The sequence below is a fragment of the Maylandia zebra genome, linkage group LG19, assembly GCF_041146795.1.
Source record: "Maylandia zebra isolate NMK-2024a linkage group LG19, Mzebra_GT3a, whole genome shotgun sequence".
Taxonomy (NCBI): Eukaryota; Metazoa; Chordata; class Actinopteri; order Cichliformes; family Cichlidae; genus Maylandia; species Maylandia zebra.
This window is the reverse complement of record NC_135185.1, coordinates 4,122,477-4,145,616: the sequence shown is the minus strand read 5'-3', so window position 1 is coordinate 4,145,616 and position 23,140 is coordinate 4,122,477. Positions and strand designations below refer to the sequence as shown.

Genomic DNA, 23,140 nt, shown 5'->3' with positions numbered 1-23,140 from the left:
TTTTGCATTAAGATGCTTAAAGAAACCTTGTCCTTTCAGAATCATTGAGACATTTCTTTGGCTCAACCATGTAAAAACTACCAGTAGGTTTACTGTTTACTTGTTAATGTAACCATTAGATACTGTAATACAGTATAATACAGAATAATGATTTGCCATGGTGCTACATGTAATGTTGCTGTAAAAGGACTAGTAGAGAGACTGAATACTGAATGTGTAAAAACATTACCTGGATAAATAAAGACTCTGCTGATTGTACTATTAAAATATAGAGTTTAGATAATGTAGGTAGATTATTTTAAGTACCTGGGATAAATTCCAGGCAACAGAAGCAGTGTTGAGGAGAGGTGAAGAAGAGTGTGCAAATGGGGGGAGCTGTTAGAGACAAATGTCAGGGCTGATTTGTTACAGAAGGATAGTGAATGGGAAGTTTATGAGATGTTCGCGAGACTTGCTATGTATGGTTAAGACACAGTGACAAACAGATAGGAGGCCAAGCTGGTAGTGGTAGAGTAATGAAGATGTTAAGATTTTCATTGGGACTGAAAGTTAGTAAATTCTAGGGACAGCTCAGGTTGAGTGGTTTGTAGACAAAGTGACATAGTGCAAAGGAGGAATAGCAGATATATTCCACAATCAGTGATGGGAAGGTTACTTTTACAATGTATTCCACTACTGATTACAGAATACATGCCCCAAAATGTATTTTGTAACCTATTCCGTTACGTTACTCAATTAGAGTAACTTATTCTGAATAATTTGGATTACTTAATATATTATCAGGCAATTATGTAGGCAACTAAATGAATGTACTATTGCTCTGTGATCTTTTACTATTACTGAAGAATACTCGCCATACCAATACCAACTAGATTTTTAAATCTTAATATAAATGAGTAACAGTAGGGTGGACATTAGGTAAGGCTGCACTTTTTGCAGCGATCTCATATAGAAAACTATTGCGCGCATATTTTTTCAGGTCCGCGGCTCCGAACTGTAGTAAAGGGACCTCTGGCTAATACGTCGGGTTCCGTGTCGGGCTCGTAACCGAAAACTAGCTTTACTTTGTTGTCTGGGTCAACTTTGCTAGCGAGAGACAGAGAGAGGCGTTGAAAGGCTGCTCCAACGGAGCTTATTGTTTCGGAGGAAAACATGAACACAGTGTACAGTCGAGTCTTAACAGCTTACTTACAACTGGGCTACACTGCCCATGAGGCTACATTCTCCAGGGCTATGCCTGTAACACTCTGCTCATATTGCCTTCATAATAAATAATTTGTTGAAAAGTAATTTTTAAAAATATTTCTTCACATCATTATGCGGGCGCAAGTACAGGTAACATGGGCCGCGAGATTGACACACATGCATTAGAGCCTCTTATTGTGTGTTTTGTTTGAGTTTCCACCGGCGTGGAATTACCAGAAATAGAGAGGGCATAGCCTAACAAATGAAACAGGAAAAGACCGCTGTGTAATCCCTTTAATTCAACAAACTATTCTGAATACCACCTTTTTAAACAGTAACTGTAACGGAATACAGTTACTCTTATTTTGTATTTTAAATACGTAACGTCGGCACATGTATTCCGTTACTCCCCAACACTGTCCACTTTGTGATGTTGACTGGCTCTTGCTGGGAGGTTACTTAGCATTGGTGTTGTGTGACACATCTTTTTCAGCTCTGGGTAGGTCTGCTCCTGTGCTATTTTTCTCTTGTAGCTTAGAGCAGCGGTCCCCAACCTTTTTTGCGCCACGGACCGGTTTATGCCCGACAATATTTTCAGGGACCGGCCTTTAAGGTGTCGCGGATAAATACAACAAAATAAAACTAGTACCGGTAATGAAAAAAAGAAGATTTATTCATAGCACATGTGAAAAGACCCAGGAAAACCGAGTTAACGATAAAAACGATAACAAAATAACGCTGAAAACCGATAAAAACCCTGAAAACCATACATTTCACACCTGAGCCTCAACTCTCGCGGCCCGGTACCAAACGATTCACAGACCGGTACCGGGCCGATACCCCGGGGTTGGGGACCGCTGGCTTAGAGTACACCCTGGATGGATCTTTGGAGAAAATCCATCCTAGTCACCAGAGCTTTGTTTAACAGTTTCTAGAACCTTGGTTATAGACATCATGTTGTACGCCCTTTCATTTAAGACGTCTGATGATGCAGTTCTATATCTCCCTGTTCCAACATAAGTGCAATTATGTTGGAACAGGGAGATATAGAACTGCATCATCAGACGTCGTAAATGAAAGGGCGTACAACTGGTGTGCAAACCAGTGCACAAATCAAGTAACATAAAGACATGGACAGTCTTGACCTCAACATGATAGAACACCTTCAGTATAAATGAGTGGGGACTGTGAGCCAAGGTGTAAGGTTGCAAAGGTTGGGCCAACATCAAACCCTATGGATTAAGAATAGGATATCCCTCAACTTCATAAAGGCATACGAGGAAATGCTTTTAGCAATATAGTGTAATCTGGCCGTTTTGGAGTTTTAACTGCATCATGTCTTCATCTGTATTAAGATTTTGAACAGTTACTGTGGAGCTGATGTCAAAGCCTCTTCCTAAGCCTTGTGTTCCTCTTTCTTGTTTCTCTCTCAGACTGTAAATTTAATTGTCATAAACGATGTGCGCAAAAAGTGCCAAACAACTGCCTGGGAGAAGTATCAAAAAATGGAGGTACCTACCGACACACAAACACATTTCTTTGTTTTTGTATTATATGAACACAGAGCGTTACTTTAGCCACCGCTACAACATCCATAAACCCCATCATAACTTAAAATTTTATTTTAAAATCAGGCTTGAGACTGAATAAAAATGATGCTTTAATTTCTTTTTCACACACACACACACACATATATATATATATATATGTATATATATATATATGTATATATATATATATATATATATATATATATTCTCCCAGTGTTTCATCTGGCTCAGTCTCTTGCTATCCCTAGTATCCTTCTCACAACCAACCCTCTGTATATGCACTTTCACTACATTCATGTATCTTTTCTGTGCTTATCCTATTTCCCTCCTGCCTCCATGTTCAACACCCTTTGCGCAATGTAGTCACCATCCCACCACTGCACACGTCTAACATGTCTAAACCTTGCCTCTCTAGCTTTGTCTCCAAACAACTCAACCTAAGCTATCACTCCGTTGCATTATTAATTCTCATTCCTAATTTTGTCCATTCAACCCTGACACTCATCTCCACCAACACCTTTGTGCACTGACCAATGCTTTGGATGATTGATCCCTGGTAATGGACCAGTCATGTACTTTAACTTCCTTTGCCCCGGTTTCACTGTTACTCCTACCTGTCTCTCATTCACACATGTATTCAGTGTAAAGGGGCCAGAGCAAGAAGGGGCTGTAGACAAATACTTTCTTGGCAGTTTCCCTAACCACGTCAGCTGTACTTTTCCCAGTCATCTGGCAGTTCTTCCCTACAACCCTTAACTCCTTCCTAAATGCTGCATAACATTCTTCCTTCAGCTTCCATAACTTAGTCCTTTTCTCATTCCCTTACTCTTCTTGAGTTCCAAAGTCATCCTGCAGACTACCACCTAATGCTGCCTAGCTAGATTTCTGATACTACCTTGCAGTTTCCAATCTTTGTCATGGTCCTTCATGGTCTGTTTGCTGTTTTGGGTTTATGCTGGGTTGGGCAGATCTTGGTATGACCAGATCCAGGGTTCACTCTCCACCAGATTTTATGCCTCCTTTAACTGGTAATCTGGCTCCTCCGTGTCTCCTGTGGTGACACAAGCTTTCAAGTGTAACACCTTCATTGCCATGTGTCCCATTTGTCCCCTGCCTTAAGAGCAGCTCCACCTCCAGTGTCCCCTAACTGTCTCTGTCAAACTGGTCTTCTCCTCCTGAAATCCTTGATCAAGAAACTCTCAATTTCAACTCACCTGCCTCTTCACCTTCCTACGACTCTGTCCCCCTGCAAGTATCTCTTCCAGACCAACCAAGTAGGCAGTCAAATTCACTCTAAACAACACTCTCTGGAGCTATTCTGTGGATTATCCAAGGCTAACTCTCTCAGTGACTCAGTGACAGGTCCTCCTACCTGCTTTGTTTTGTCAGGAATCCGTGTGTTTACCTCCCCTTTCAACTTCTCACTTACTTTAACTCAATAAACCTGTTGAACTTTAGACTTGTCAGTGTTGGGTCCTGTTTTGCAGCCTTGTTAGCTGTATTGCCAATTTAGCATATGACGCCTTCTACAAAAATCAACCTCTGTGCACCTTTCTCCACTCTTATACGTCACCTTTTGTTTTGTTTTTTTCTTAAAGCATGTGATCACCACTACTACCTGCTCTTCTGCAATTCCTTACATCATACTTTCCCAACACCTCATCAGCTCCCTACTCTTCACATACATTTCTACTGAGGTCTAATCACTACTGTCTCATCTCTGGGATACTCTCTACAGGTTGTTGAATATATTCTAAAATTTCAATGATAACATTCAACGTCACTCCTTCGATCTAGTTTCAAACTCATGATAGTGTCTGACACTCTTGACCTCCACAACACCACTTGTGGGCTGACAAGACAGCTGAACTTTTTGAAAAGTTTGTGTCCCGTTACTTCTGGCATGAGAGTAAAACAGGAAGCCATAAAAAGACCAACAGTCAAACGTGGTGGTAGTAGAGTGAGGATCTGAATGACTTTCTGTAATTGATGGAATCTTGAATTCTGCTCTCAACCTAAAACTCTGAAGGAGAATTTCCTGTCCTGAAGCTTAGCACACTCGGATTATGTATCAATACAAGGGTTTGAAACACATTAGCATAACACATAAGTCCACCTCTGAATGGTTTAGAAACACAAAATGAAGGTCCTGAATTCTATTGTTGCATAGAACTTCTGAGCCCAGGTGCAGAATCGGATGCCCTCATGGTGGAGGGTTGCCTTGATGACCATGATATTGACAGAGGGGGTAGCCTCTTGGATGACATGGATGAAGCGCTGGCCTCAGAGAGTGGCTTGCTGCTAGAGGCAGGACCCAGCGATCTCTGTGACATGCACGACCCTGACCTAGATGAGTCCAACCGAGCCATCAGGTACTCACAGAACAATTACACACAAAGAAAAATATATAGTACTGAGATGTTTCTGAGGCTGTGTTTTTTTTCGTGCCCCTTAAAGCCCCTCCACCAGCAACAACATTCCTTTGATGCGAGTCGTCCAGTCTGTCAAACACACAAAGAGGAAGAGCAGCAATGTGATGAAAGAGGGCTGGATGGTCCACTACACCAGCAAGGACACTCTGGTACATCTTTCTTTTTATGTTTAACAGTCTATTTACCTCACCAAATTTGTGTTGTGGATGTTGTCTTACATGAAGCAAACAGCTAGCGCCCTCAGGGTTTTTTGTTTGTTTGTTTTGTTTTCGTTCTGTTCACTGGTTCGGATGTTATCAGGCTTTGCCTCAGTCTTAGCTTTGTCATCTACTCCTTTAATTTCACCGATTCCTCTGTCTTTGTGACATGAAACAGTGGCTTCTCAGTCTAATGATTAGTCAATCAGCACCCTGGGGAGAATTCGTGTAATTGTTAAAATTTTTCCCAATTACTTAAAGATGGTACACTTTAGAATTATAATTTAATTCATAATTAAATTATAAAAAAAAGACCTGAACCATGTGGAAAAACACAGTTTATTCTCATTACATTTCAAGAACAAGCAAAGAATCCAGTTGTGATGCTGTTTCTGAAGTCTTTGAGTGAAGGATAAGAGGACTCAGAAACAGGACAGAACGCGTTGCAGATATTTCACTATTTGTAATCAAAGTGCTGCTTCCAACTTGGTTTGACACATTATTATAAATATACACTTTGAATCGTACAAAGATTGTCTTAAGTGTTTGTGCTTCTTCCTATTTAAATAACGGAGATGGTAGGAAATATCGAAGAAACAAATAGTGAGAAATAATAAATGTTAAACTCATTCCTAATAGAAGCAAGAGTTATTTCTGAGAAAACTGCCACTTGTGGTTTGAGGATGTGTTGCTGTTCTGAAATTCTTCAGAGTGTTAAAAACAAGTTGAGAGGCATTTACAGGTTGTCATTGTTTGTCTGCTTCATACTTATTTGCTCTCTTTTCTTTCCTCAGTTGTTTTGCTCTTTAATGTCACTCTTTTTTCTTTGTGGTATTCCCTTATTTTTCTTCCTCTTCTCTCTTCCAATGTTTCAGAGGAAAAGACATTACTGGAGGCTAGACAGTAAATGCATTACGCTGTTTCAGAACGACACAGGAAGTAAATATTACAAGGTAAGACCACTACCTTCCAGCAGTTTATTTGTTGCTGCAAAGTCATCACTGCAGGTGTGCCTGTCTTTTAAAGACTAACTGCTAAGTTTACAGTAGTAGTCTTTTTTGAACTTGAGTCTGCTGAGAGAGGCCTGATATACCTATTCTACTTTCTAAACTCAGCAGTCTGAGAGCAATGTGATCTACTGGTATGAGATATATGTTAATTCATATTTGAATGTAAATTACTTGCAACACAGCACACCCCTCAACTACAGATTCAGGAGGTACATCATTTATGGTGTACTGGTGCTGATACTGTAAACTGTATTCCACCCAGACCCCTTTACTTCATCCTCTCTGCAGGAAATCCCTCTGTCTGAAATCTTGTCTCTGGAGCCTGCTCAGAATTTTTCTCTACTTCCTGATGGAGCCAATCCTCATTGCTTTGAGATCGCCACGGCATCACTGGTTTATTATGTTGGAGAGAACCTGCAGAGACCTGAATCATCTGTGACAGGCAGCAGCATTCTGGTGAGATGCAGATTTAATCTGATATGATGCAAGATAGGTTCTCTAAGATCATAATTAGATTTGATATTATTGATAGATTTGATATCATCCTTAATGTGCTTGCATGATATCATGCAAACACTTTAAGGAGAAATGTTTTTCAACAAAGTCTTAAATCGGATACGTCAGAGCTGGCAAAATCAAGACATTTGTCACATTTGTTTTTCAAAATTTTGAAAAACTCACATTTACATGAAAGATTTAAATTCACAGTTGATCAAATGTCACTGAGTACTCCTTACTAAAATCTCTTTTTCTCCAACTCTGTTCTTTCTTACATCTTTCTTCATTCAGTTCAGTTCAGTTCAAATGTGATGATTATTTGCAGCTAGCAGGTTGTAGCCATCAGTAATAGTAATAAATCACACAGCAATAGTACATCGAAGATACTGAAGTGGGACATAACTACCATAGCTATGGTAGCTACCATAACTCGAACAAGGTAGTTGCAGTAGGCTAATGTTAGTTTTTAAATAAAGAACTTACTTCCAGATGTTTCTTTAGGTTGGAGTCTTTTGATGCTGAGAGCAGCTTGGTTGCTGGCAAACAAAGTTTGCATTGCAAGGTCAGATTTTGCCCATCCCATTCTTCTCATGAAGTGGTGTCAGAATTTCCAAGTAAGAAATGCCTTCCTGCCCGTTCACTGCTGGCTCTGTTGTGCTGGCTCTGGGTTCATTGTGTAACTGACACCACCAACATTAACTGGACGCTCACATTAGAGCCTCTTATTGTGTGCTTTGTTTGGGTTTCCGGCAATGTGTGGAATTACCAAAATTAGAGAGGGGATAGCATAACATATGAAACAGGAAAAGATTGCCGTGTAATCCGTTTATTTCAACAAAGTAACTGTATTCTAATTATCACCTATTTAAGCAGTAACTGTAACAGAATACAGTTGCTCATATTTTGTATTTTAAATACGTAACGCCGGTACATGTATTCTGTTACTCCCCAACACTGGTGACATGAAATAATAACACCCCTCAAATGCAATCATGTTAAGAAAGATATTTGAGAGATATTGGTGTAAAAATTATGGGGGTGAAAGTTTAAAAAATGTCAGCTATAAAAATATTAAACTAAAAGACAGAAATCGAAAAAGTGACGTTTCCCCTCTGTGGTACATGGATTACAGTCTTCTTCTACCATTCATACTTAGTTATTTCTGCAATGAGAAATACTTTCAAGTTAAAATTTTACATAACTTACTTTAAAAAAAATCAGAAACTACTAATATTTTTAAAGTTTGTTTAAAGTGATGAAGTGCGATTTTAAAAATCTTTTCAGATAAAGTTAGATCAAAGTACAGTACTAATAATTCCTATATGTCTCATTCAGGATTCAGACTGCTCTAAAGACTTGTTTTTTAAACTCTTTGCATTTGTGAATTTATGTTTTTCTGATAGGAACTAAATAACTAAATATTTAAAATAAATATATAAAAACAAAAGACAAAATAAAAGCATGAATTCTCCATTCAATTAGCCATGAGGGCTCCCCCTGTCTTCCTCTGTGGCCGAGTACAAGCCCCTTAACCCCAGAAATGGGCCCACTGAAGGTTGCCAGGGATTGGCAGATGCAAGTGGACTTGGATCCCACAGAGATCGTAGCACCTACTCTGCGACCAGACCTCGTCCTTTGGTCTAACTCCCAAAAACTTGCGTATGTCATTGAGCTGACGGTACCATGGGAGGAAGCAATTGAGGAAACATTTGTGCGTAAGAAGCTGTGGTATGCCAACTTGGCAGCTGAGGCAGAGGACAGAGGCTGGAAGATCAAGGTGCGCCCGGTGGAAGTGGGATGCAGGGGCTTTGTTGCCAGTCCAACAGCAAAACTGCTTAGAGAGATTGGGATCAGAGGACAGGCGCAATGGCAGGCTATAAGAGAATTGGCTAACACTGCTGAGAGGACCAGTCACTGGCTATGGCTAAAAAGTAGGGGTGGGTTTTAATAATCGATTCATCGATTAAAATCGATTCTGGCTTGGATAACGTGATATCGATTCATTAAAATCCTGAATCGATTTTTTAATATAAATGTATTTTGCCCGAAATTCCAGAATCTCAGGTGAAACGTCACAAAATTTTGACAACCACCAAACAGCTAAAACAGTAAATGAGAGCAGGTACACGGCTTCTGCACAAAGACGTAAACACAAAGCGCGGACCCGCGGATCAGAATCAGTGAGATGTGACTTTCTCATCCGACGGCACGGACACGGTCGGGGCTGAAAGCCAACAGCTCGCTGATTCTGATGTTTCGGCTGGTCCGCGCTTTGTGTTCGCGCCCTTTTTGCGCTGATTCTAAAGCTGTTAGTTTTATCTCTCTCCAAACAATATTGACCAAACCAGCAGCAAAAGAAGATCCAAACTACGCTTCACATCAACATCGTCATGAATTCACTCTTACTTTTGCTGTTTTGCTTCCACCACAATAAAATCACACTTCATGCACAGCTCTCTCTCTCTCTCAGTGTACTTCAAGAACAGTTTCCCGTCTATCCCCGAAATCTGTTTTCTGCATTATTCGCTTGCTTGTTACGCACAAGACTACCGTTATTTACAGCGCTGTCGGCTGATGTTTTTTTCCCTTTTACTTACTTCCGAAAAGAAAACCTAATTTCTGCCGTTCAATAGGCTTCTGAACTTTTTAAAATTATGCAAAATGCAAAACGCTCAGCTGTGTCTGTAATAAAACCGCTGTAACTTCAGAGGTAATGTTCATGTGCTGGTTAATGGTTTTCTTTGGTTTTTGATGTACTGTGGAATATTTTTATAAAATCCCAGGCCAGGAAAATCACCTTCATGTTTTTCTGTGTTTTATCTTCAGCTACTTTGACACAAAGGCATCTGCTGTCATGCTCACACCTTTGATAAAGTCTCGAAAGTGTCAGCTTCCTTTTTATAGATACAAAAATATGTAAATGTACTGATCTGAATTATAATATTTCTGACTGTCTGAGGCAAAATTTCCCAGATTCAAATCCAATTGAATCGAATCGTGGATCGAATCGATTCAGGACCTTGTGAATCGGAATCGAATCGATTCTAGAAATCAGTGACGATACCCAGCCCTACTAAAAAGGGCTGCCTTGGGTAGCTAAGGCAGTCAGCTAACCGCGAGACACAAGCCCAGGATTTATCAACCCGTGGTGTGCCTACCTCAACAGGGGGCGTCAAAAGGGTAAAATATAACATTAGAAATTTTGCTGGTTGACTGATACAGCTGTCTCAGGGCCTCCTGGGGACTGTGCAGTTAACCTCATGGTAGTGAAACCAAAAGGAGGAATGAAAGAAAAGAAAAATATTCTGCTCTTCTCCCCTCTGCTCTTCCTCCCAGTGGGGAGGTAAAGCGTACAGCCCGATCTGGCAGGGAGGTGTGGGAAGCCAGATTGGGCGCCCCCCTTCCGGCTATCCTCTCTGCTCTCTCCTATCTTGTCCCTTTTTGTCTTACTTCTCTCTATCACCTTTTCTATCCCTTTGAAGAAGTGAGGCTCCATAAATGTTAAAGAGGTAAGTATTATTTCTCAGTTTCAGTGATGAGATAGAAGAAAATAAACTGTAGAAAACTAAACAGAAGAAAGAAGAAGAAAAATAACAAAAACCAGTGACACACTGGCAGGGCCTTCTTAGATGAGGGTGCCTAGTGATAAGGGCCGAAACACCCAATGAATCTAAGGTCCACTATAAGATCCCTAATCCCTAAACCTAACCAAGGAAGAAAAAAATGGCAGATTAGCCTGGGTAAAAGACTGAAAGCTCAGGCACACAACGCTGTATGCCGCTGATAAAGTTTCTGAGCTGCCTTTCCTCATAACAGCCAAGATTTTCTCCATTTGAAGCAATGTATTATCAGGGATTGTAACATCTAGTCCTTTTACTGAATCAAATTGTGAGTACCAGAATTGTGATTTCAGGTCAGCGGTGTTGGGCAGGATGTGGCTCGAATGTGGGAAATGGCCATCCAGCATGCTCTGATGCCAGCGGTTTCTACAGGAATTTGCCACAGTTCCCACCGCAGTGGACACAGTACGTTGTTGTAATATTATTGGCCTGTTAATATTACATGTATAAGTTAGCATTTTTTGAAGATTTTTTCTTTCTATCTTTTTAACAAAAAGCTTAAAGGGAGTTCAAATAAAAATGTGCTGTTACAACCACTTGATTTCAACAAATTAAGTGATGAACTAGTAGCAGACAATCTCAGCCACTCATTGAAAAAATGAGTTGAAGTCTCAAAGCTGTATACATGTACAGGGTCACACCTATCTCAACCACATTAAAGTATTTCCAGCACAGTTTTCACTTTGTCTCCAGCCAGAGACTATTTGGAACAGATAAATCACAAATTCAATGTATGATTTCTTTCAACTCAAGTATTTGTATCCATGTTGCTACTGAATTCTCCCAGAGAGTCTCAGATCCATTCAGGGCCAACAACACCCACACAAAACCCATCAGAGATATTTCAGGCATTTCACTGACGTCAAACCATCATGACTAACACTTCAGTGTGGTCGTAGTACCTTTTATGATTAAAGAAATGTGTCTCAACTAGCAGATTGCTAACTGGTTCACATTTATCACATATTTATTTCTAATGCACACCAGAAGTGTGGCTTAGAGTAAACAAGTTAATATCCTTTTACAGATGCCCTGTTTTTATTGTTTTTGCTTCACAGAGAGATGTGCATCCGCTGAAATCTGTCCTTCTGATGTTGATGAAAAAAAATCTCATTTCAACTGAAAGACTGTGTTTCACAATGTATATTATCTCAGATGCTTTTTTAATCATACAAAATCACAACAACAGTCAACTTCACATTGATAGGTAAAGACCTCAGAATAACAGGAGGATGCTAATTCACTGTTTTTTGTTATCCTGTTTTTTTTTTATTCTAATCTTACTTGTGTCTCTCATTAACAGAGGAGATTTCAATCAGTATTTCAGTTTCCAACTGCCAGATCCAGGAGAATGTGGTAAGAGAAAAAATACAAATACACACACACACACATTTTTGGATTGCTTTTGCATAAAGTCTGTGGCTCCATAATGTAGTGGATAACATATTTGCTTGTTAAGCCAAAGCTTTGTGGTTTGAGTCCAGCTGGAAAGCCAGATCAGGAAGTAAGGCCATCCATTGCAGTGATGACCCCTTGTAACAAGGGTGTAGCTTAAGGAAGCTTCTTCTTCGTGCACCATATTACAAGGTTTAATTCTCTTGTAAAGTGTTTTCTGGCATTTGAGGACAAAATGAAATCGCTATGCGAATAAAAACTGTTCAGTGGAATTTCTTAAAATTTGGTTCACACATTCATGCACCCATGACATCGACGACATCAAAATACCAAGAGCCTCTAAAACTACTGACATGGCCGTCTATCTCCATGTCACCCGCTGGTTAGTAAAGTCCTTATGTTATATCATGAAGCCTTGTGCTGAGCATTTTCACCTTTGCTGTCTTGGTGTTTTGAGACTTGAGGGTAATGACTTTTCTCTGACAATTTCTTAACCAATGAGGATTCCTTAACTAATCTCAAACTAGCCTATAAAACCATCAGGAAAGTGATGTCACAAAGTAAGGGAGCCAACCAATTTTTATTTGAGATCAAAGTAATAAAGCTGAGAAACACTGAATTGCAGAATGTCACTGGCAAATAAACTTCCTTGCAGATACCTGCTCTGTAAATAAGAGTTAAAGAAAGTGACAGTGTTCTTTCAAGATCTACAAGTTCACAGGGCAAACAAAGCATGTCACAATCTTCATCAGGCAAGAGTGCATATTGTGTTTTTCTCTCATTTTAAATGAGACACTGACTTGCTTTGACTGAACCTTTGAGACATTTTTGCACCGAGGTTTCACCCGACCTTCCACTAACGGTCAGTCAGTTAAGTCATGTGGTAGGATGTGTCCCCCTAGGCATGATGATATTGGACAGCTAATGTTTTACATGGATGACCCAAACCTGAATTAGATGTTACATCAGCACCATGCTTTCATTCATGCTTTATTTCCTGGCACTCCAACTGACACTGCACTCAAACCAGCATCAGGACATGTTGTTTGTATACCCACACTTATAAACAGAGTCCCCATCTTCAACCTCTGACAGACAACACAACATCCTGTTCATACTCAAATCACCTCCATCCAGTTCTTTTTTTTCCTGCTTTCTGTCACTTTCTTCTTAATTTGCATTTGAAGACTTCTGGGTCATGTTGCAGAGATTCCCAGAGCGTGTCACTATGCTTGAAACACTACATTTACATCAAAAAGATTTACATCAGGCTCCAATATCTGCAAATTCTATTCATTTTTCTATTCATTGCATTGCATATAAATGCAACTGCAGAGAACATCAAGTCCCATTTCTATGCAGACGTGCACCTCGCCGTCTCCAAGGTGAGCACGTCTTCAAACACCTCAAATGGAGATTACTGTGATTACTCACTCAGCCAAACGGTTTCCATGGTGACGATGGTAATTACGCAGTGAGCTCGGGGAAGGGGGAGGAAGTTTATAATATTGTATTTCTGTTCTCTTTGCTTGAGGTGTGATATTAGGCTGTCAGCTAACAGGGGAGAAAAAGGAGACGTAATTACAGACAAATGAAGGAGAAAATATTTTGCAGCTTTGGTGTCAAAGCTGTGGAGGATCACTGACGTTGTGTAGTTACACTGAGAGAGGTGCACAGTAGGCTTTCTCTACCAAAAAATTAATTCCGGAAATCTTCTCTGCCAGGTGATGAATTGATGCATTCACTTTTTTTGTTGTTGAACCCACTTTCTGTGAGCCTCCCTTGCTTTCCTTCATTGCAGTTTTCCATTCAAGGAACTTAACCATGACCTGAAACTTTAATTACAGAAACTTGCAGTTTCAGGCTATTTTAAACCCGAGAAAGGTATGTTTTATGGCCCAGAGTGCATAAGAATGTTTTACAACTTGTTGTCATAGACTTTATATAAAAAAGGACCTACGGTGTCTCCTGTGTGTGAAAATGTAAGTCAAGTCAAGTTAATGTTTATTTCTGTAGCACACGTAAAACAAAAAACTTAATAGAGAAAAGTACTATACAAGCTATACAAATGATGACTAAATTAGCAACAAATATGTGCTAAAATACACAGTCTCAGTAAGACATAATCAAAACAACAAACAGGGTTTACACAGTAAAAGCTATGATATACAGCTTAGCTAGAGCTGAAAGCCAAAGAGAATACGTAGGTTTTTAACCACATTTTACAAATCACAGGGTGACTGGGTTAGCTCTTACGTGCAATGGTAGGTGGTTCCAAAGATTAGAGGCTGACACCAAAAACGCTCTGTCACCTCTATTTAAGCCTGGCTCAGAGAACATCCAACTTAGTTGGTCTGTAGACCTAAGTGCTGTGGTGTAGGGCTATAAATGTTTAGTTAAGTTGGGTGGGACCAGTTCATTGAGACTGAGACATTGTTTCTTTCCCAGTAGGTGGGGGGGGAAACTTCTCAATTTTAAAATGAGTTGTATTGGCACTTAATTTGATCTATGACCTCAGGAAACAACGAGGAGAATGAGGTTATGGTCTCAATCAGTAGTTTCAAGATTTTTATTTTTTATCATCTTTTTATTATTAGTCTTTTGTAGGTTGTGGTCCCCGTTATAGTCAAACAGAATCCCAAAGAAGGTCATGCTTCAGGATGGACCTATTCTGTATTCCAATTGGTAAAAGTCACTTGTGATGTTAACACCAGAGCACCTCAGTAAAAGCACCAATGGGTGACGTCATAGCGGACGGTGTTTGCTCTGCTAACTTGACTAAAGGATTTTTTTTTAGTTTCCATCTTCTCATTTTGGATCTGCATATGTTATGCTTGGTTTCAAAACATCTGCCATCGCCCAACAAGCATTTCCTAATGCGTCCATTTGTAAAAAGACTGAGGACAAAACATTAAACTTCAGTTCCATCCTCAGGGTGGCATGCCCCTGCAACCAGCTCTTTTATCTCCATGGGCTCATAGATTTGGACACCCTGAACTTCAGCCTCTCCCTGCATCCATTATCCTTTGGCAGGGGGTTTAGGCTTCGCTACACTGGTCTCAGTCATTTATTTCACTTTCATTTGACCCTTTTCTTGGACCCCATCTGATGATTTATGAATTGCTACTCAGACTGTGTTTTGTGTTTTCCAGGACATCAACTCAGTGTATCAAATCTTCCCAGACGAGGTTCTTGGCTCAGGACAGTTTGGCATTGTGTATGGAGGTAAAACCTGAATTTGAGACACGCTGTCATTGCACCAAATGCATAATGTTTTCTTTTTCAGCACAAAAAAATTAATCTTCTATTTCCAATACATGTAAATGTATTTTTTAAAATTCTGTGACTTTATTCTCCTGTGGAACGCATTCTTCATCTATGAGACTCTGCACAGCTAAAAACACAGGAAATATTACTTGGTTTTAACTTAGAGAGAGAGACAAAAAATCAGTTGGGCAACATGAAACTTAATCACAATTCGTTTTTGTTGTTTCAGAAAAAGGTTTTGTAAAACGTGCCACAAAGAGCCCGATTCATTAAGATGAAATGTAACCTCTGTGAAACACAGTGCAGGGAAAAAGTTCAGTGATTTTGTTTGTCGACATAAAACTGCAAAAAAATTGGAAATTTCATCTGTGGTGCCCGATGTTTAAAAAGTTCAATAATCCTGAGAAATATCTTTAAGCATGGGATAAGATCAGGGAGTAATTGTGACCGCCAGGTCCACATGCAACAAAAAGACACGATTCTGTAGTAGAAATCACTGCAGCTTTATCTCAGGGCACCAGCTTCACTTACTACAGTTATTTAATTCTGCTCTCTTCTTCCAATCCAGTATCACAGAAAAATTATACGCACACACACAAGCACACAAGCTCAAAACTCCTTAGCTGAGGCTTGGCTGTCGTTGTGTTTGCCAACACCATACCCATATCACAGATATGTGGTTAGATTTTGAGGATACTAAAAGTAAGACCATAAGGATGTAGAACTTTCTGTATTCACAGTGGTGCTTAAACACATATGTTAATAATGATTATGTTGGTAAAGAAAAGCTCCCATTAAAAGGGGATCCTGGAGGACACAAGGTAAGATAAACTTTGGAAACATTCTTCAGATGTCAAAGTTTACCTAACCAACGCTCCAGAAATCGAGAATATTGAAGAATATTACATTTACAGTGTTTAAACCCATGAAAACCAATTCTCACATTCAGGTTCTTCAACTTGTTGCTTTGATTACATTCTGGAACAGCTGAGTGTGTTTGTGACTCAGATTGGGGTTTTATTCCACGCAGGTAAGCACAGGAAGTCCGGCCGAGACGTTGCCATCAAAATCATCGACAAACTCCGCTTCCCCACCAAACAGGAGAGTCAGCTGCGCAATGAGGTGGCCATCCTGCAGGTAACACACACACACACACACACACACACATCCATGCTGCTCAGGATACTGTTGGCAGGGAGTAAAAGTTCCTGTTGTGAACCGTGGCAACACTGTAGGGGTGTGACATCTGAAAATATTCCTGCTCTGCCGCCGCTGCTGCTACACACACCTGCACATAAAACACACTTGAGTTCACCTCAGCTGATATCTGTTCTGCTTGGCTGCTCAGCAGACTGGAGCTGTTTGGGAAATGGCTTCCTGCTACCTTTGGGGTCCATATCAGCTTTTTTGGCATTTTATTTGAATGATTGTTGTAGCCGTTAGGGAAATGGGTGAGGATGCTTTCGGATCTTTGAATCTTTAATCATTAATATCGTTTCTATAAGAGGCAAAGTACAGTGGATACAATTTTACGTTCTTCATATTAGAGAGAGAGTTGTGGTCAGTGTACACTGGCACATTTACTTAAGCTTATTGTATAAAGTCATATCATGTTCACCCAAAACAGATTTATCCTCGCTGAAGTGACATAAAGTAATGTCTATGAGCTTGGAACAACCAGAGCTCTTCACAGATTGGTTGGATGGGATTGTTGAACCAAACAAGCACGCTCATTTATACAACTGCAGCGTCTACATAAACCACCCACACATATTACAGTATGACAGTGTTTTTTTCAAAATATAAGCCGTGGCATTCCTTTATATAAACACTCTCAGAACTGCGTGTTTCATGCCTTTCACTTAGCCAAGTCATGCCAGCACTGCTTAAGTTCAACATCCTGGTGCTATACCCATCCTGCTCTCTCTTCTTCATCTTATGAGCATCATGTTTTTGCTTTGGTTTGCTAAATATAAATTATAATGTGAGCCAGGACAGGAAGTACAAGTAAAGAAGTAATATATTTGCCACCGTACCTCCCAGGGAGAGAAGCAGGCACACTTGTTCTTGATCAAATACATCTATGATAACACGATATTATGCTCTCTGTTTCCCAAAAATGACAACATAAAAGCCATAATAATTTAAATATTAGTTTATTGAAAGTGAAAATAGCAAAAACAGCGCTATCCATCCTCCGAGGCCATTAAAAATACTCACAAGTGCCATCGTGATTGTTAATATTCCATATCAGTGGCTTATTGCAAACCAGTCAGTGCATTCAAAGCAATGGTGGGAAACCTTGCATCTGTGGGATTAGGGACTTCGACATGTATTTCCCACGTTTGAAGCACGCTGTCCCTGTTTCGCAGTCATCTATTGCAGAGCAGAAGTTGCATCTCTTTCCCTTCTGTCTCCTTGTGTTGGCTTCTTGTGTGACGTGTTGATCAGGGCCAGGCTCAGATTGCTGTGCTGCCATTGCCACTGCTGCTAAAGCTCCCACGCAGGGAAGATGGTGTCATTTTTGCATGCAAAGAGTCATGAGGGCCTTTGACATAAATGTTTCCTTTGCTGCCTCAGAGCTATCTTCATCGTTCATCTTGGAAGATTAGGTGAAGCGTTTTTTGAACAGAAAATCTTGATGTTATAACTTTCCCACTCTTAAATTCACAGCTCAGATGAATTTATTTTATACTAATATTTACTTATATGTAAAACCCCTCATTAGATCTCTGTTTTAATCTCAGATTAGGATAAAAGACTGTAACGTGTTAGATTATTTTGTTACATATTGTGTTTGTGTCATGGCAGTCTCTGACGTCTGACTTCTGTTCCTCATGTGCATCATATGTGATCAGTCCTGTGCTGTTTTACTATTTCACTGTTTTGAGACTCACCCATAACACTTCAAAGACCTTTAGGTGCCTGTCATTGGAACCTAGACACATGCAGTGAGAACACAGACAGTTCTTGTGACAGTGTCAGGGTAACTCTTGAAGTCTGTTATCACTGTCCCTTAAAAATGTTACAAAGACATGGCATGTACAGTTTTCAGAGTTTCAAGAATCCTCAAACTCGTTGATTTTCGTTCAGTCAAACTGAAACAGCCTCAGTGTACAAATATTTTTACCACCTTTAAAACTGTATAAAATGTTTCATTAATATCATATTTGAACTTTAAACCATCAAATTTCAGAATAAAAGAAGTACACCTAGTTCTTCTGGTGTCAAAAAACAAAACAGGTCCAATTTGTCCCAAAAAGCATGCAAGGGTTAAAATGAAGAAGAAGGTGCTTGTGTTGTTAAATTTAGATGTGGACATAACTCTATTCACAATTCATCTTAATCTGTATTCCAGTTTAATTAAACCATCACTGCATACAAATAACATAAATGCTAAAAAGTATGCAATTCATAGTAAATACTTAGGATTAAAGCATTTTTATTACCAAATATGGTAGGTTCACCTGAAGAAATCCAATTTTAAAAATCTTTAACTGAATCTCCCACCCAGGAGATTGTAAACTGTTCTTAAACTGTCTAAACTGATCTCTCTTGTCCTTTCAGAGCCTGCATCATCCAGGGGTGGTCAACCTGGACTGTATGTTTGAGACACCAGAGCGAGTGTTTGTGGTCATGGAGAAGCTTCATGGAGACATGTTGGAGATGATCCTGTCCAGTGAGAAAGGCCGACTTCCTGAGAGGATCACAAAGTTCCTGGTGACACAGGTGATACTTTGCCTCAATTATAACATCACCCTGTCTGACCCTAACTGTAAAAACAAAGTCACAAAGGTTTGGGTCCATAAATTTAGCCTTTGTTAAGAAAAATCCAGTGACAACATCCAGGACAAATGGTAAATGGATTGATTCTTATATAGCGCCTTTCTACTCTCCTGGAGTACTCAAAGCACTCTGTACAACGCCTTCGATGCTTGTTCCCTCCTGGGAACACGGTGGGTCTGAGCCCGCGCTGGAATGGTAGCGCTGGGCAGGATGGCTACTGTGTTTGCTGTGGATTACTCCTCACCCCCCACCCAACCCTGTGGCTTGTCACATGTTCCATAATGTTGTGCTGTGGACATTTATGTAATGCTAACGATCTCCGACCTGTATCCCCATGTGATGTCTGTGTTGTGTGTGTAAGGTCGGGGGGGGGGGGAAATCCTATTTCACTGCACGTGGCGAATAAAGCCTTGATTGATTGATTGATTGATTGACCCAATCACACCCATTCTCACCAGCACTTTCTCTGAACTTAGTGCTTTCTCAGTACATTTACACACATTCATACTCCGATAGATGCATCGGAGAGCAACTTTAGGTTAGTATCTTGCACAAGGATACTTGATATGCAGATTGGAGGAGCCAAGGATCGGACCACCAACCTTCCGATCAGTAGGTGACCTGCTCTACCTCCTGAGCTTAGAGTGTTTAATAATCATGTTACTGCTGATAGGAATTACTGGAAAAATTCTGATTGTATAGGTCTATAATCTCTGCTCACATTCAGCCAAATGATGCAACACTGATCAGACACTTCACTGTGCACATGAACAATGGGTAAGAAAATGAATAGAACATAACTGAAGGCAGAGACTCGCAAACCAGCAGTAACTAAAGATGGATTCAGTAAAGGCCTGGCAGAGCATCTCAAAGGGAGGTTGTAAAGTTCAGACAGTAAGTGAGTCTCATTTGTGTTATGTTGCATTGTGCTTTTGTCAGTTATGTTTGTACTTTTGACTGGGGACTAAAATTGAAATTAAAACTGAATTGAATTGAATTACGGCCTGATCATAGTATTTTAGTGTTCCCCTTGCATAGATTTACTGCCTGACCGGTGCCATTAGCATTGAGTGTTTGACAAGAGGTCCAACATTATTATAGCAAATGCAATCTGTGTTTTTCTGTCTCACTGTCAGATCTTGGTGGCGTTGCGTCATCTCCACTTCAAGAACATTGTCCACTGTGATCTGAAACCTGAAAACGTCCTGCTGGCTTCTGCAGACTCTTTCCCCCAGGTAGTATGTTTATGTGCTTGGACAGTACCTGTTTTTCAAATGGAGATGTGTATCCACCCTAAGTTTAAGTATCTCGGGGTCTTGTTCACGAGTGAGGGAAATGGGAGATCAGCAGACAGATTGGGGCTGTGGCTGCAGTGATGTGGGTGTTGTACCAGTGCATCGTGGTGAAGGGAGAGCTGAGAGTATAAGCTCTGGATTTACCCGTTGATCTACGTTCTCACCCTCAACTATGCACACGAACTCTGGGTAATGACCAGAACAACAAGATCATGGATACAAGCTGCCTCTCCCTTAAAGAGCTTCGCAATCAGCGATGGGGTTAGAGTAGACTCGCTACTCCTCTACATCGAAAGGAGCCAGTTGATTAAAGTGTTTGTGACGAAGTTTTCGGTGGAAAAATGCAAGCGCTTCCAAAAGAAGTCAGTTGATTGGATGGGTTATTTGTCAGTTATCCTAGGTAAACCTCAAACAATCAGATCAACAGAGCAAGCATGTTCTGAACCTGAACTTGCTGAAGCCAGTTGGGAAAGCAAGGCACAAAGCGTATCTTTCAGGCATTGTATGGTGGACTGAAATGGAGTATTACTATCTTAATGTTTTAAACATTAAACCCAATATCCTCATCAGCACTCACTGTTTTTCTCAATTCAGCTGCTGGCGTGTTGCTGCAGGTGCTCTATCATGATTCAGCCTTGGTTCTGCATATTATTCATGACAATATGTAATAGTAATAGAACTGCTCTGTCAAGTAGATGTTTTTGCTAAGGCTGAAGATGATATTTGTGAGACTGTTAAATAGATGTTGTGTTTCCACCCAGGTCCTGCACCGTTTAGATAATATTGACTACCTTTATTCAGGCTTATGCAAATAATCTGTTAAAGGTTTCAAATTCTCAGTTATTAATATCTTGTAACTTTTAGTATAGCTGTTTAAAAGTTGTGTCAGAATTCTTCTAATTTTATCTGAATTATCTACAGAAAAATTTGCATGTCTTGACAACACTGGCAAACAACAGTAGTAAAAAAAATGATGTGTGTTGAGTTCCGAGCTGCAGAAAGAGTGAAGTTATGCAGTGATAGAAACAGAAAATACAAAACACGCACACGTATTAGTATTTGTGGATGCAAGCAATAAAAGTTGGACATAGACACTCCATTAGCTGTCAGTGTAACTATTAGCAGCTTCCTTCAGTGTTCGGTCTTTAGAAATAGCTGTTAGTGTCAGACAGACTAACTGTTAACTCTAGTGATGCATCATTTAGCTGTTTGGCTCATAATTCCTCACATGATACTTAGTGTGTATCATCTGCACAGCCTGTTCCTCTGAAATATCATGAAACAAACAAAATGCAAATATCTGGCTCCGGTTGGAAGAGATGTGTTAACGTTCGCGTGTCAGCCGGTTGCCATAAACAAGTGAAATCAATAATTTTAAAGAATAATATGACTTTTATCAAAATCCTCTTTTTTATCTTTCTCAGAATCAGTTGAGGTAATTGGCATCAGATTTATGTCTGTGTTAGTAAAGAGAAAGTATGTAAACTAGTTTAATACGACTGGGAGAAAGAGAGATGTTGTTGGCATAGCTGAATAAAACTGTCAGTTACAGTTCTGTTTAGTCTATATAACTAATGTACACAGTTAGTTTGTGCTACAGGTAGCTAGAAAGCTAACAATATATTTAGCATATGTTAAGAAAGGAATATTAAGTAGGTCAAAAAGTTTGAACTCAAGTTTGATATTTTGAATCATATAGAGAGAAAACACATTCCTAGCCTGACAATGGAAAAATACTCACTCAGCTTTATTGTTATGACACAACATTTATGTGACAAATGAATACTATAGTAACTTCTCTGGTTCTACACTATAAAAGTGCAAGTCAGCAAATGTCAAAATGAAAGATTTACGTGTCTATGTAGCGCTTACCTTTATTTGAACGCTGAACAATTTCTTGTTCCACATGGCGGCATAATTTACCTATCCAGAAAAATGCACAAAGAATATTTAAAAATACATGTAATTGTCTGTACTTTGAAATAAAGTCGCTTGGGGGGGGGGGGTATGGATCACAAGTCTGTAAAATTCATAGTTTCTCTGTATATTATTGTTTTTCCTCCACGGATAGATGATCCAAGACCTCCCAAAACATTTTTGTCCAGTTTTGTCTGTCATAATGGAGTAAATTTTTGTCAGCTAGAGAATAATAGTCAATTCAGTCAATAATGTGACTGAAAACTATGAACATATGATATTTCTTTTTTGGTGGGAAGTACTATAAGGTCATAAAACACGGTAAAATCACATTATTTATAGTTTGAAAAGCTCTAAAAATGAGGTAAACTACTACTAGAAGATCTGCTAGATCACTGTGGCTCTGTGACTACTGAGCTCTACTATGCTAAAAGTTATAAGTTAAGTTTTTATGTGTTATATTTAATATAGAAATAAATTAAAAACACAAGTATGACTTAGTTGATGCATCTGATGTATGCCTAAAAATAATTTGCATCACTTGAGATGGTTTCAGGTGACTAGAGCATCTCAAATTTCCAGGCATCAAATGTAATTTTTAGAAACCAAAACCAAGCAATGCATATGTAAACATTTAGTATAACTATTCATTCATATAATGTGCCAGTTTCATCAGCCTACCATTTTTAGTTATGACCACAGGTGTGGGAATAGGTTAGGGTGAAAAACTGAATTTCCTGAATTCTGGAAGAACACTAAAGTTTGAAAATGCTCTGCCCAGATGCTGATTGATGAGATGCAACAATGTCACTATATCACATAACCCAGGGGTCACCAACACGGTGCCCGCGGGCACCAGGTCGCCCGCAAGGACCACATGAGTCGCCCGCGGGCCTGTTCTAAAAATAGCTCACCATAACAACTTACCAGTAAGCTGCATCTATTTTTATTTTTTCTTGCTATTTTTTTTTTAATCACAATTGCATTG

At 39.6% G+C, this 23,140-nt stretch overlaps 1 protein-coding gene across 1 annotated transcript in view; it reads left to right on the top strand.

Moving 5' to 3' along the window:
- prkd1 (protein kinase D1) overlaps nucleotides 1–23,140 on the top strand; it is a 73,287-nt gene that overhangs the window by 36,034 nt on the left and 14,113 nt on the right. Inside the window, exons 7-17 of the mRNA XM_004554658.3 lie at nucleotides 2,619–2,696; nucleotides 4,906–5,107; nucleotides 5,193–5,316; nucleotides 6,240–6,317; nucleotides 6,663–6,830; nucleotides 10,786–10,897; nucleotides 11,796–11,848; nucleotides 15,040–15,112; nucleotides 16,185–16,291; nucleotides 18,722–18,883; nucleotides 20,077–20,175. Of these exons, the coding sequence (XP_004554715.1) occupies nucleotides 2,619–2,696; nucleotides 4,906–5,107; nucleotides 5,193–5,316; nucleotides 6,240–6,317; nucleotides 6,663–6,830; nucleotides 10,786–10,897; nucleotides 11,796–11,848; nucleotides 15,040–15,112; nucleotides 16,185–16,291; nucleotides 18,722–18,883; nucleotides 20,077–20,175 (1,256 nt within the window). The remainder of the gene's footprint in view (nucleotides 1–2,618; nucleotides 2,697–4,905; nucleotides 5,108–5,192; nucleotides 5,317–6,239; nucleotides 6,318–6,662; nucleotides 6,831–10,785; nucleotides 10,898–11,795; nucleotides 11,849–15,039; nucleotides 15,113–16,184; nucleotides 16,292–18,721; nucleotides 18,884–20,076; nucleotides 20,176–23,140) is intronic.